The following is an 11,606-nucleotide window of genomic DNA, read 5'->3' as shown; positions in this document are numbered from 1 at the left end:
TTTCCGAATCTCAGTGACTTTAAACTAACTCGAGAAGACCTTGTCCTTCAGTGAAATCGTCAAGCGAAAAATAATGGAAAGCTTGGATATCTGCAGATTGGCCGATATACCGCTTACTCAGACACTGGAAAGAAGCAGAGACCGGGCTGCGTAAACTTTGATTTTGACCCACTTAGACTTGATTTCCAGGAGACTGGACGATATTTCCGAGTTTCAGGGACTTCACACTAACTCGCAAAGGCCTTTTACTTCAGTGAAATCGACAAGCGAAAAATAATGGCAAGCTTGGTTATGTGCATGCTGGCCGAAAAAAAGCTTACTCAGACACTGCAAAGAAGCAGAGACCGGGCTACGCACACCTTGATTTTAACCTACTCAGAGACTTAGAGACCGGGCTGGGCAAACTTTGATTTTGACCTACTTAGTCTTGATTTCACGGAGCTTGGACGATATTTCCCAGTTGCAGGGACTTGAAACTACCTCGCAAAGACCTTGTACTGTCCTTCAGTGAAATTGACAAGCTCGTAGGCCTTATCCTTCAGTGAAATCGACAGGGGAAAAATAATCGCAAGCTTGCTTATTTGCATTCTGGCCGAAATATAGCCCCTGTTGGACTTACTCAGACACTGAAAAGAAGCAGCGACCGCGTTGCGTAAACTTTGATTTTGACCTCCTTAGAGTTGATTTCCAAAAGCTTGGACCATATTTCCGAGTTCCAGGCGTTAGGCTTATTTTAAGTTTAAAAGAGCAATAGATTTCGTAATCGTTTAGGGTAAGTTAGTCGCCTGAAATGTTAACTTATTTAATCGATTTGGCAAGCGAGTGAGCAGCGTTTAAAATTGTCTGACGTTTGTTAAGTTTTGATAATGCCGAGAGAGCGATGGATGCAAACAATAAAAAAACTAGATAGCTTACAAAATATTTAAAATATCATGTATTCGTGGGATATTGTAGTTGTTACAATAAAGTTGTTGTTTTCAGATAAAAATGCTTGTTTGATGCATGTTAGAGTCGCTTATGCTACTTTAAGAGGATTACGAACTAAATTTTTTTTTTTTTTTTTTTTTTTGCACAAGAGACGAACTTTCTTGAGTGCATTTTGTCTAGACCAACCCCACCTGAAGGCGCTGTTGAAAGCACGGGTATATCGTGTAACCGTTTGTACGTACAGGAAAATGGGGAAATAATTTTAAAAAAAGGAGAAATAAAAAAGAATTACTAAAAAAGAATAGAAAAGAGAGGAAAAAAGGAAAAACAAAAAGACAGAAATTAAATAAATGAAGAAAGAAAGAAAGAAGGAAACTAATGAGAAGGAAGGAAAGAAAAATTAGTCCCGTAATTAAGAAGTATGATGGACTGAATTACGAAGTATGCCCGCGGCTGCAAGCATGTATATTCCTTTGTATTATTGAGGGTGTAAGATAAGCGTAAGCGTTAACAAGAAGTAGATATAACTGTCTCAGGCTTGAATAACGACTTAAAAAATAAAGTAAATTTGCTTTCCTTCTTTCATTCTTTCTTTTTTTCTTTTTATTTATATTTCACGAGATTAAACAAAGTTAAACGAAGGACGACAAATGGCGAATAAAGTAAGCTTTTCTACAAGCCAAGAACCTCTTGTCTAAGAACGTTACCGTTGCTGAACTGATGACGTTGCCAACCGGATACTGAGAGATACATAGAGGACTATTACATGCCCGCGCGTGGATACGAATTTTATCTTCGAGTTTTCAACTCGATATCTCACATGTACGTCTACCAATTTTTAACTTCAAATTCTAATTTTAAAGCGACACCAAATCTTCCAAATTTCCTATTTCCATAAATGTTACTAAACCTTTGAGAGAAACTATTTATCTCCAAATATACCTAAAAATCACCAAAAGATTTACAAAACAGCCCAAACCATAGATATGTGGGATAAGCAGAGAGACTCTTGCCTGCTTGAAACGTGAACAAGATATTTGCATTAAAACCATAATACCCAGCCAAAATACGGCCTTCACCAGGGTCTTCCATTGTTCGCCGCCATTTTGAAAATAGTGGAAGAGGAGACCCTGGGGACGAGGATGATGGCGGACGAGGACGGAGATAGTTGGTCCACTCTTTCAAGTGTCGCTTTATGGGAATTTGTGGACAAAAAGATCAGTGTTCTTCTCTCGGACAACAGTAGGAAAGCAGGATGGGTACAAGCCATTGATCCAGTTACTCGTACTATCATTTTACAGGAAGAAACCGACGATTTAAATGCAAAGAAATTAACATTTGTTTTGGGACATGCAATTTCACGGGTTGCTTTGGAGGAAAGCGAAGGCCGCCCTCGCATGACTGATTTTCTCGAAGCTGAAAAGGCTAAGAAATATTCTCACGATGATCTAAATACAAGAAAAACAGAACTGGTAGAATGGCTGACAAGGAATCGAATTCCAGTAAGTGAGAGTTTGGAAGACAGTGCGATCTTGTCAGTGATGGGAGTTCTGTTTGTTGAACCTCCGTATGATCCTGACTGCTGTAGATGTAGCAACGAAATTATACTGGATCGTATTCAGAAACTTATTAGAGCACGGGAAGATCACAAGTGACGGAAGAGACAGCTAAAGTTGAGCGTGTTCATCGCTGTAAATATAAACAATCACTGCACAGTTATGGTGATCAGACGTCAGGTTCAGTTTTGTCTCTGAAAAGGCGAATATGCTCCGAACATGAGGAACCAACTACACGATACAACACGTCTACAAAGACGTCCTTGCATTTTGTTGTTTAATTCTATGAGTATCATAGTTTTTGTACAATAAGCCATTTTTGTATTCTCGTTATTGGAGTGTAACTAGCTTACAAGGGAGGCTCATGCGGGGAATATCATTACAAAGAGATTAAGGTGGCCGAACACAGTTTTCGCGCGCGCTTTTGCCAATGCAATTCAGCGGAGAGGAGGGGGCAGGAGAGGAGTTTGGCCATTTAATGGAAAACAAGAAATACATAATTTTTTTTTCTGTTAAGTACAGTTCTTATGGATTCAACATTTTTATTTAACAAATAAGGGACATTCAATAAGTGGCTTTTTGAGGTCATTCTAAGAACAGTGCCCTTCTGATGTGAAAGCCTTATTTTCCTGAAGCTTAATGGCTGGTTTGCAGTGTCACGCCATCAAAAATAAAAATCATAACCATTCAATAAATTAAGTCAAGAAGCTGGGATATGAAAGATGATTGATGTATAAACAACCTTGCCAAGATTTAGCTCTGAGCAGTTTTTCATTCTCCCCTTATTTGGAGAAGTGTTTCACGCAAACTTATGGAGCTTTGTATGGAGTTGCCATGTTTGTGCCCCTCGGAAAGACACAAACATGGCGGCTGTTAAGTAACAGAAACATCTCTCATTGAGTTTTGCCATTGGAACAAAAAGTTATTACTCTAGAGCTCCGACACATTGAAATTAATACTTTTTCTAGAGCAACAACTGTTTAGTTAGCGAAAACTTGAGCAATAACTCATCTTTTTTGACCACTCAAGAGCCTTATCGGGCCACCATTTTAATGTCACGCAACTTATAACCTTGGAAATTCAAACCTGCTTTACTACATAATGAGAACCCTGTCGAGCTTAAACGTTGCAAAACATCAAGTTATTAAAGGGTCTTACTTCTTATGAAACTAAAACTTCAGAAGGATTGGTAATTTCTTATTTTGGAAAATGATGATGTCACATGAAAAGCGGCAATAATACCAAAGTACATTTTTCATATCTTGACACAGACAATGGCTTGAACACTGGTTGTAATGTACAAGTTATTACCCAATTTATTCAATCATTATTTTTACCTTCAGTACATGGAAACATACAATAGTTTACCAATTCAAGAGGATTATTGAGCCAATCAGATATTTTAGATCTGTGATATTTGTATTTCTTATTTTAGATTTTAATACTTTTTATTTTTATAGAGGACTTCCCTGAACACCACGTATTTGCGTGATGGGCACTTCCTCTTTAAAGATTGTTATTATTATTATTATTATTATTATTATTATTATTATTATTATTATTATTATTACAAAGCAAATGTAAATGGCCACAAAGCATGAACGAGGAAGGTGGGTCTACATGATCAACCTGAAGTCTTTACCCACCCATAACCAGAGTTTGAACATTGACATGTCACTCAGAAACTCATACACTGGTGCGCTGCTGAACTACTGTTGAGGGCAGAATAAAGTGGCCAGAGCAGAGAGGCAGTTGTTCAGGAAAGATCTTGAGTTTAATCTCAAAAATGAGACCTCAAATTGTAGCTCAACTTAAACTACTAAAATCAAGAAATGAATAAATCAGGAGAATAAACTAAGATGTTGTACACAACTCATTTGCAACAACTCTCAAGGAGAAAACGTTTTATTACTGGTTTCTTTGCATTTTGGTTACAATGATACCTAACTACTATCTACTGGATTGGTAATTAATCACTCTAGATACACATTGTGATCAATTAATGGTAGCAATATTGCTTTCATTCTAAAAACAGTTACTTAACAGCCAACTCTCTGGTCTGCTGACTGCTCACGTATTACATTGCTATTAAATGTCATGTATTTATTATTCAACCTAACCCACTTACTCAGGCCCCTTTGTACCATGTGATATATGAGAGATATAAGACCTTCACCAGTGACTGCTACTTGGTATCATTTTCTTCTCAACGTCACTCAATTCAGTAAGATTTCAAGTAGGCAGCCTGATTCCCTGGTGCAAGCTTTGCCAGAAGGCTATAAGTGAGGCTCTTAGCTAGCCTACATAGCATGTGTATTTTGGGTCCGCGAATGCACATTTTCGTATTAGGCCACCATCTTGGATTTGGTAGCTGTGGAGGCTTGGGGTGAGGGAAAATTGCTGAACCTTCTACCCATCAAGCATCCAGTTACAATCCGAGATGGTGGCATCAAAAACTGGTTTATCAAGCGTTCCCTTCCAATTAACAATTTAAATAACAATTTTGAAATCTGCTAACATTATAGCTGATTCACAACAAAATACCATAAATCCTCAAATTAGCACCCCCCCCCCTCGAATAAGCGTCCCCCCTCCCCTCCTCCCATTTTGTGGACGAGTAATGAGACAACAAAAGATGTATAGTTTTCGTCATGTAGTATTAGATTTGTACATTGTTTCAGTTTGTGGACATGTTAAGTGAACACATTGAACACGTCAAGTACTAACGGTGCCGCAATACTTTAGGATCAGCTTTTTGTGTCACTAAACACTGGGATGTTGCTATTTACACGCAGATGATGTATTAAAAATGATCATGTCAGGTCATGCTGGCCCCTTGTCTTCTCCTAAATTTCAAATAAGCGCCCCAGGTGCTAATTTGAGGATTTACGATACTTGTGGGAGCTCTAGCAAATGCCAGGTACAAACTTGTAAAAATATACAGCAATATTACACATTTCCATGCAACTGTGTACTAAAGTATGTAAAATATTAGTTACATAATGTGCACTTTGGCTAGCAAGGTGTGCTGATGCCATGTTATAAATCCTGTCTTGACTATTAACACCAATTTCAGTGCAGTGTGTAGACCACGTTTGCAAAACATGATTCACCTGTCACGATTTGCCCATCATTTACTTAATCTCCCAATTTTTATTAAGATTGTGGAAATGGCTAATCAGTGTGCAACGTGTAGTAAATTTGTCAATTGAAAGTACCTGATTATGGTCAAACTGGTAAATGAAATAATGTAGAGTAGCATCGGCCTGTATGAGTTAACCTCAATCACGTTACTCTGGCAAGTATGAGTACATGTAGTTGAACGTGGACACAAGATAAATTATGATGAAACTGGGTATATCATTAAATCATAAGGCCAATAAACATGTTTCAATGGGATGGTTACTGTGAAACCATGATGGATGAGTCAGGTCAGGCAGTTATGTTTTGGAAACCTGCATCTACACATTGCAAGCCTAAAAGGACCCAACTTCCTTGTTTGAAAAAGACAAAGAGGAGACTCTGAACAAGCTTGAAAAATATCATTTCATTTAGAAAGATTTCTTTAAATATTTGACCCTACTTTACATATTAATTACACTATACATACACCTAATGTCTGGGATAAAACTTCCCCTTTCCAAAACCTGATAACATATTAGTATTTGAAGGCAGAACCACCTACATGTAGCCAATGCATAAATTAATAATAGGGGTTGATGGAGAGTTATTTTACAAATATTTCAACCCAGCTTCAAGCCTGGTGCATGGGTGCCATTCAAAGCATGATTAGCCAAACCATGATAAGTGTAAATTATTTTTAGTTCCAGTCAGCAAGATTTAAAAAGATTGAAAAATCAAGCTGTTCGTGGCTTGCCAAAGAAAGGTCATGTCCTATCAATAATAATTATTACTAGCAAGGACCTAAACTTTAAATACTCATACTAAATACTCAATACTAGTTGTTTATTTCTGTTAACTAGAAATGAGGAAAGAGCACATTACATTGTGTAATTCTAACTGCAAAGGACCTTTACTGACCCCATCAACCACCCACCCCACTAACAGGAAGGGTACCATTTAGGCCTTTGTGGGAGACTTTGATGTGCGATACCTAGCATATACCCGCAGAAATAGTGCAACAAACACAACAAGCACACCGAATACTGCTTGAGCTGACAATGGGTGATTATAAAGAATGCAAGAGAGAAGTATACTAAGCATCATGCGTGTAGTCATGATGATAGTGAAGACAATGGGACCAAATGATTGAATGGTGTAAAAAATAAACAGCTGCCCTGTGGCTGACGTTATTGACAACACCAGGGCATGAAATGCAAACTCTGGATGACTTAACATGAACCCCAATGCTGACAAGAAGTTTCCGCCTTCGATCATTGACCACATTGTCAACAAACAAGAAAACAGATTCACGCCAAACATCATCTGCATAGAGGACATCTTGTGTGTGGTAAACAGCTCTGATTGCCAATTGGAGGTAAAGCTATCAAAAGCCATGTATCCCAGAAGAATAACTGCTCCAGAAAAGGTTGTGGCAGCTGTTGTACGCTGCCCTGATGGATCTGCTGACAAAAGAAACAGGCTGACACCTGCAGAAAGGAGAACAGCCACAACATATTCATAGTAGGGATAGACTTTCTTGGAGACTATCTTCCCCATGATCATCACAGGAATTATCTTTGATGCCTTGCACAGGACCTGTGTCGGAAAGCTGACAAATTTTAATGCCTCGTACTGACACCAGCTGCTCATTATGTTTGAAAAGGAGCAATATGAATACTTGTATAGTGGTGCAGTGTGTCGTGGCTGTCGTGTGAAGACTATATAAGTGACGGCAACTGTGAGAGCAAGGACACGGTTGACAAAAACAAGGAATTGAGAATTTGTAAATTTCACGTCCTGAACTGTTCCATCGGCCATGTGCTCCTTGTAGTCCCGTGTCATTATCCGTTCTTGTAAGACTCCCCATGTGAGATATGATACTTGAAGACCTGTTGCACAAAACAGGAGCTTTAAAGTTGTTTTAGAAAAACTTGATGGGGTAGCTGTGTCATCCTTTGCAGAACTTGCTTTGATACCACCCTCCTCAACACTCGGTGTCTCCTGTGGTGTGCCAAACACACAAAGCTGGACAGAACGGAATAGGCATCCTGTTCCTGGTGACAATAAAGCAAATTTCTTAATCATGGTAACATAAAAATTTGGATATAAGCCCTGGGCTTATACAGCCCCATGAGGGGTTAAAAAATAATATTTGTATCAAAATAAACTGATGAAACCAACATTCAGCAGTATGATAAGCTGTTTTATGCTCATGGGAACAAGACACACAAGGTACAGGTAAGTTTGCAAAAGCTTAAGATTATGATAATGAATACAAGACAAACAATGGGAAGTAAAAATAATTATGAAACTGTGTTGAGAAGTTTTTAACCAAAGATAAACTGAAACCACAACAACATTGTATATAGGGGAAAAGACAAGTCAGAGAGGTACACACAACTAAGTCTTATAACTGTAACTTTACAGTAGTAACTAAATTTCTACTCTGGTAATTAGAAGGTGCGGTGTCCTTATGGCTGGTGCACTTGTCTCCGGATCAAGCAATCAGGGTTTGAGCCCTGGCCGGGGACAATGCATTGTGTTCTTGGGCAAGACACTTTACTCTCACAGTGCCTCTCTCCACCCAGGTGTATAAATGGGTACTGGCAAACGTAATGTTGGGGGTAACCCTGCGATGGACTAGCATCTCATCCAGGGGGGAGTAGAAATACTCCTAGTGGCCTCATGTTACAGAAACCAGGATAAGCTCCAGCCTGATGGGCCACTTGGCTCGTATGAAGACTGTACTTCCCATTTACTTACTTTAAAATTATAAAGATAAGTAAGTAAAACTATATTTAGCCAGGACAGCCCATTCAACATCATGGCTGGTATCCAGAGGGGCCCTGGTAATAAATATTAATACAATCAACCTTTTCAAAATACACCTCCCTGTGTGACCATGTCTCTCTAAAATTTTTAACAACTACATGTAATTTTCACAGAAATGGACAGATCTCAAAAAGAACAAGAAATTCTCAAGTTTCTGAAATCGCAATATCATTTCTACCATTCAAGATGAAACTTTTCATGAAAGACTTTGGCTGTCGCTCAATAGATTCTGTAGATTCAAGCACTCATGTGAAAACCAAACTACGCTTGTCACCAGTGCTCTTAATGTAAACTGGTACCAAGCAATGGTGGCCATGTCCACCATAAACAGCAAGTTCTTTTCACTTGTTAGCTTCCAAAGTGCTTTTTGGAAAGAGACTATTTATTTCAAATATAATGTGATTGAAAAACAAGTACTGAAGCTGCTATTACATTATGTGAGAGATGTACTTATTAGGTAAAGGACAATTTTTGAACAGCTAAAATTTCAGTCTTGGAAATATTTCAAGGACTTCAATGAAGTAACGATAGTCTGAAGAATCATAGATCTATATCTGATCTTACAATGGGATTGAGAAAATTAATCAACAATTATTTTGCTTATGATGTTGCGGTTTCAGTTTATCTTTGGTTAAAAATTTTCAACCCAGTTCATAATTAGTTTTACTTCTCACAGTTTGTCTTGAATTCATTGTCAAAAAAAAAAAATCAGTTGGAACAATTTTGAACCAAAAATAGACTTTTAGTTCCAACATTTACATTTGGCAGTTTCCTCCAACTAATGTGTTAAGCTATATCTCAGTCTGTGTTTCGTAAGTTCACTTATTAATAAATGACCAAGATAAAATCATGATCACTTCGGACTTAAATAAAGTAAAACTAAATAAAATTCTTTTGTGGCCAAAGTCTTGTAACAACGCAATGTGGAGCTTGTACTTAATCAAGTTGTTTCTATAGAAATAATCACAACCTTAAGGAATTTGTTTTATATTTGCACCCCATGAAAAGCCACAACTGACTACATGTACTAGAAGGTGTTTTCATAGAGTTTAGGGGCGATTGCTCTCCAAATCATTTCCCAGAGAAGATTATGAAACAATCCCTGATAATAGAGAGACAGCACCATGACCTTCGCAGCACTTGTGGTGAAAACAGTAATAAAATTAGGATTAAAAACCTTTGCTTCAACATTAATCAGTATGACACCAAGAACACCAAGATGAAGGTACAGCAGGTTCAAGTTTAGTCAGAGTGTTTTAAAACCATCTCAGTTGCTGCCGTTGCTGTAACAGTTGACTGATTGCATTGTGAGGCAAAATTTCAGATGTTGCCAGGTGGGAAATTATGAAATTGTTCTGTCTAGGGCAAGGCATGCTCAGGTCACTCTTATTTCCCAGGTTGACCTTTATCTTCTGATCTAAGATGCCCAGTTATCAACGAAATCCTTGAAAGAGGAGGTGGAGTGCCATTAAACAATGATTAATTTTTTTTCAGCCAATTTTTAGATTTGCTTCACAAGGGACAATACAGCTTTTCCTAGACAAAAAGTGACCATTCCCACCTAACAATATACAACATTTCACCTTGCAACCTTAACAATGTGGCCAATGAGACTGTTAAAATACAACCTGATCAAACCTGATATATGAAATAAATTGAAGGGACAGCAAATTAAAATTAGTTTGAGAACCTATCCAGGAGAACAGGCCCAAAAGTTAAATCAAAACCTCTGTTTATTCTAGTAGAAACTATCCACAACTGCAAGCTTAGAGCAGAATTATAAACTGGTTGTGGCAGTGAGGAAATAAAAGTGTGGCTGGCATACAATAAGGAGGAACTGATGAATTTTTACCGTGTATAAAAAATGATTAAAGATTAAAGGAAATATACTGGCTGTTGAGAGACGAGTGCTGGAGATTCAATTGATTCAAGCCACTTCATTATTGTTTGTTTAAATCTATTGCCTGTAGCAGCTTCGTTATAATTATGAAATGGGATTTTCTACTTAGTACACGTATGCAATTTACTAAAAACAACTTACCACTTTTTTCGTTGAAGTTTGAATTCTTGAGCATACGGATAATAAAGGCAGCTGGAATGATTATTGTTGCATAGCCAAGGAGGTTCCAGGACAGGTTCTCGACCCAGTTGTCGCTGCTAGAAGTTTTATTTTCTCCACCGCTCGCTTCTTTCTCTCCCTCGTTGACTCCTAGCGACTCTTCTGCAATAACGTTTACTCCACATATTGCCAAAGCAAGAACTGACATAACGGCCACACGGAAAACTGGAACGTGTTTTAGCATTTTGAAGTTTGCAGTATAAACGGTGTAAAAGGCTTGAATCAGAAAATTTTTAAAACAAACTTTCACGGAACAAAGCCAATCTTAGAACGAAACTACCACTTGAGATATTGGATTCCTTGTCTATAAGTTATAAAAACTCCCTGCAATCATCTTAAAAGGCAAAACGGTTTCATTTCACTTTGAATATTCATCACGCCAAGTGCCACGTACAAAACAGAAGTACACCGCCATGACAGCAGCCTCACCACCACAAACATGAAGCCTCGTCTCCAGTTTTCATCCTACCTCCAATCCCATGATGCCTTGAAAACTGACACACCCGAGAAACATCATTGCGAACGGGAGGGCAGAGAAAAGTAAAATTTCTTGCTGGTTTTTCAGACGACCGTCTGTTGGCTGTGTTTTAAATGAGTCCATAAAAATGACCATGCCACGTCCCAATCTTTTGCAATACAGACATGTATTAAAATTTGAACCGAACACTGATCACCAGGGGCAACCCTAAAACAAGAAATCCAGATTCCGGATTCCGGATTCCGGGTTCTGGATTCCATGTGTAGAGTTGCCCAATCACAGGTCTCTGATCAGAAACAGGGCATCGATTTTGGCCATTTTGGTCTCCGATGGTATGGTGCTCTCTAGCAGGGTCCCTAGCCCAAAACATGCACTACGAGCGTGCAGCTACCCCATATTCCTGTCACGGCGCCTTTACAGACCGATCTATTTTTAGTTTGAATTTACCGCGAATTCGGACTCCCACAAGAACCTCAGTGACCAATCACGAGCACGGACTTAAGTTTTAACTGAAGTCATCATTTCAGCGGAAGATTAAAAAGAAAAACAGCCATTTTTTCCTTACTAATGC

General features: G+C 38.4%; 2 protein-coding genes across 2 annotated transcripts; one reads left to right on the top strand and one right to left on the bottom strand.

The window, feature by feature from the left end:
* Positions 1–2,024: 2,024 nt before the first annotated feature.
* Positions 2,025–4,341, top strand: LOC110043213 (gem-associated protein 6-like). The gene has a single exon (XM_020748651.2). It carries the CDS (start codon positions 2,070–2,072, stop codon positions 2,580–2,582), a length of 513 nt encoding a protein of 170 aa, XP_020604310.1. The 5' UTR covers positions 2,025–2,069; the 3' UTR covers positions 2,583–4,341.
* An 18-nt stretch (positions 4,342–4,359) lies between these two features.
* On the bottom strand, positions 4,360–11,012 carry LOC110043207 (adenosine 3'-phospho 5'-phosphosulfate transporter 1-like). The gene is made up of 2 exons (XM_020748645.2): positions 10,480–11,012; positions 4,360–7,660 (listed from the first exon to the last, which is right to left on the bottom strand). Exons 1-2 carry the CDS (start codon positions 10,739–10,741, stop codon positions 6,564–6,566), a joined length of 1,359 nt encoding a protein of 452 aa, XP_020604304.1. The 5' UTR covers positions 10,742–11,012; the 3' UTR covers positions 4,360–6,563.
* Between the last annotated feature and the right edge of the window lie 594 nt (positions 11,013–11,606).

Source organism: Orbicella faveolata, unplaced genomic scaffold (assembly GCF_042242905.1).
Source record: "Orbicella faveolata isolate gen_17 unplaced genomic scaffold, um_ofav_v1 contig_24, whole genome shotgun sequence".
NCBI lineage: Eukaryota > Metazoa > Cnidaria > Anthozoa > Scleractinia > Merulinidae > Orbicella > Orbicella faveolata.
Note: the sequence above shows the minus strand (reverse complement) of the source record. Positions and strands in the feature narration are given on the sequence as shown.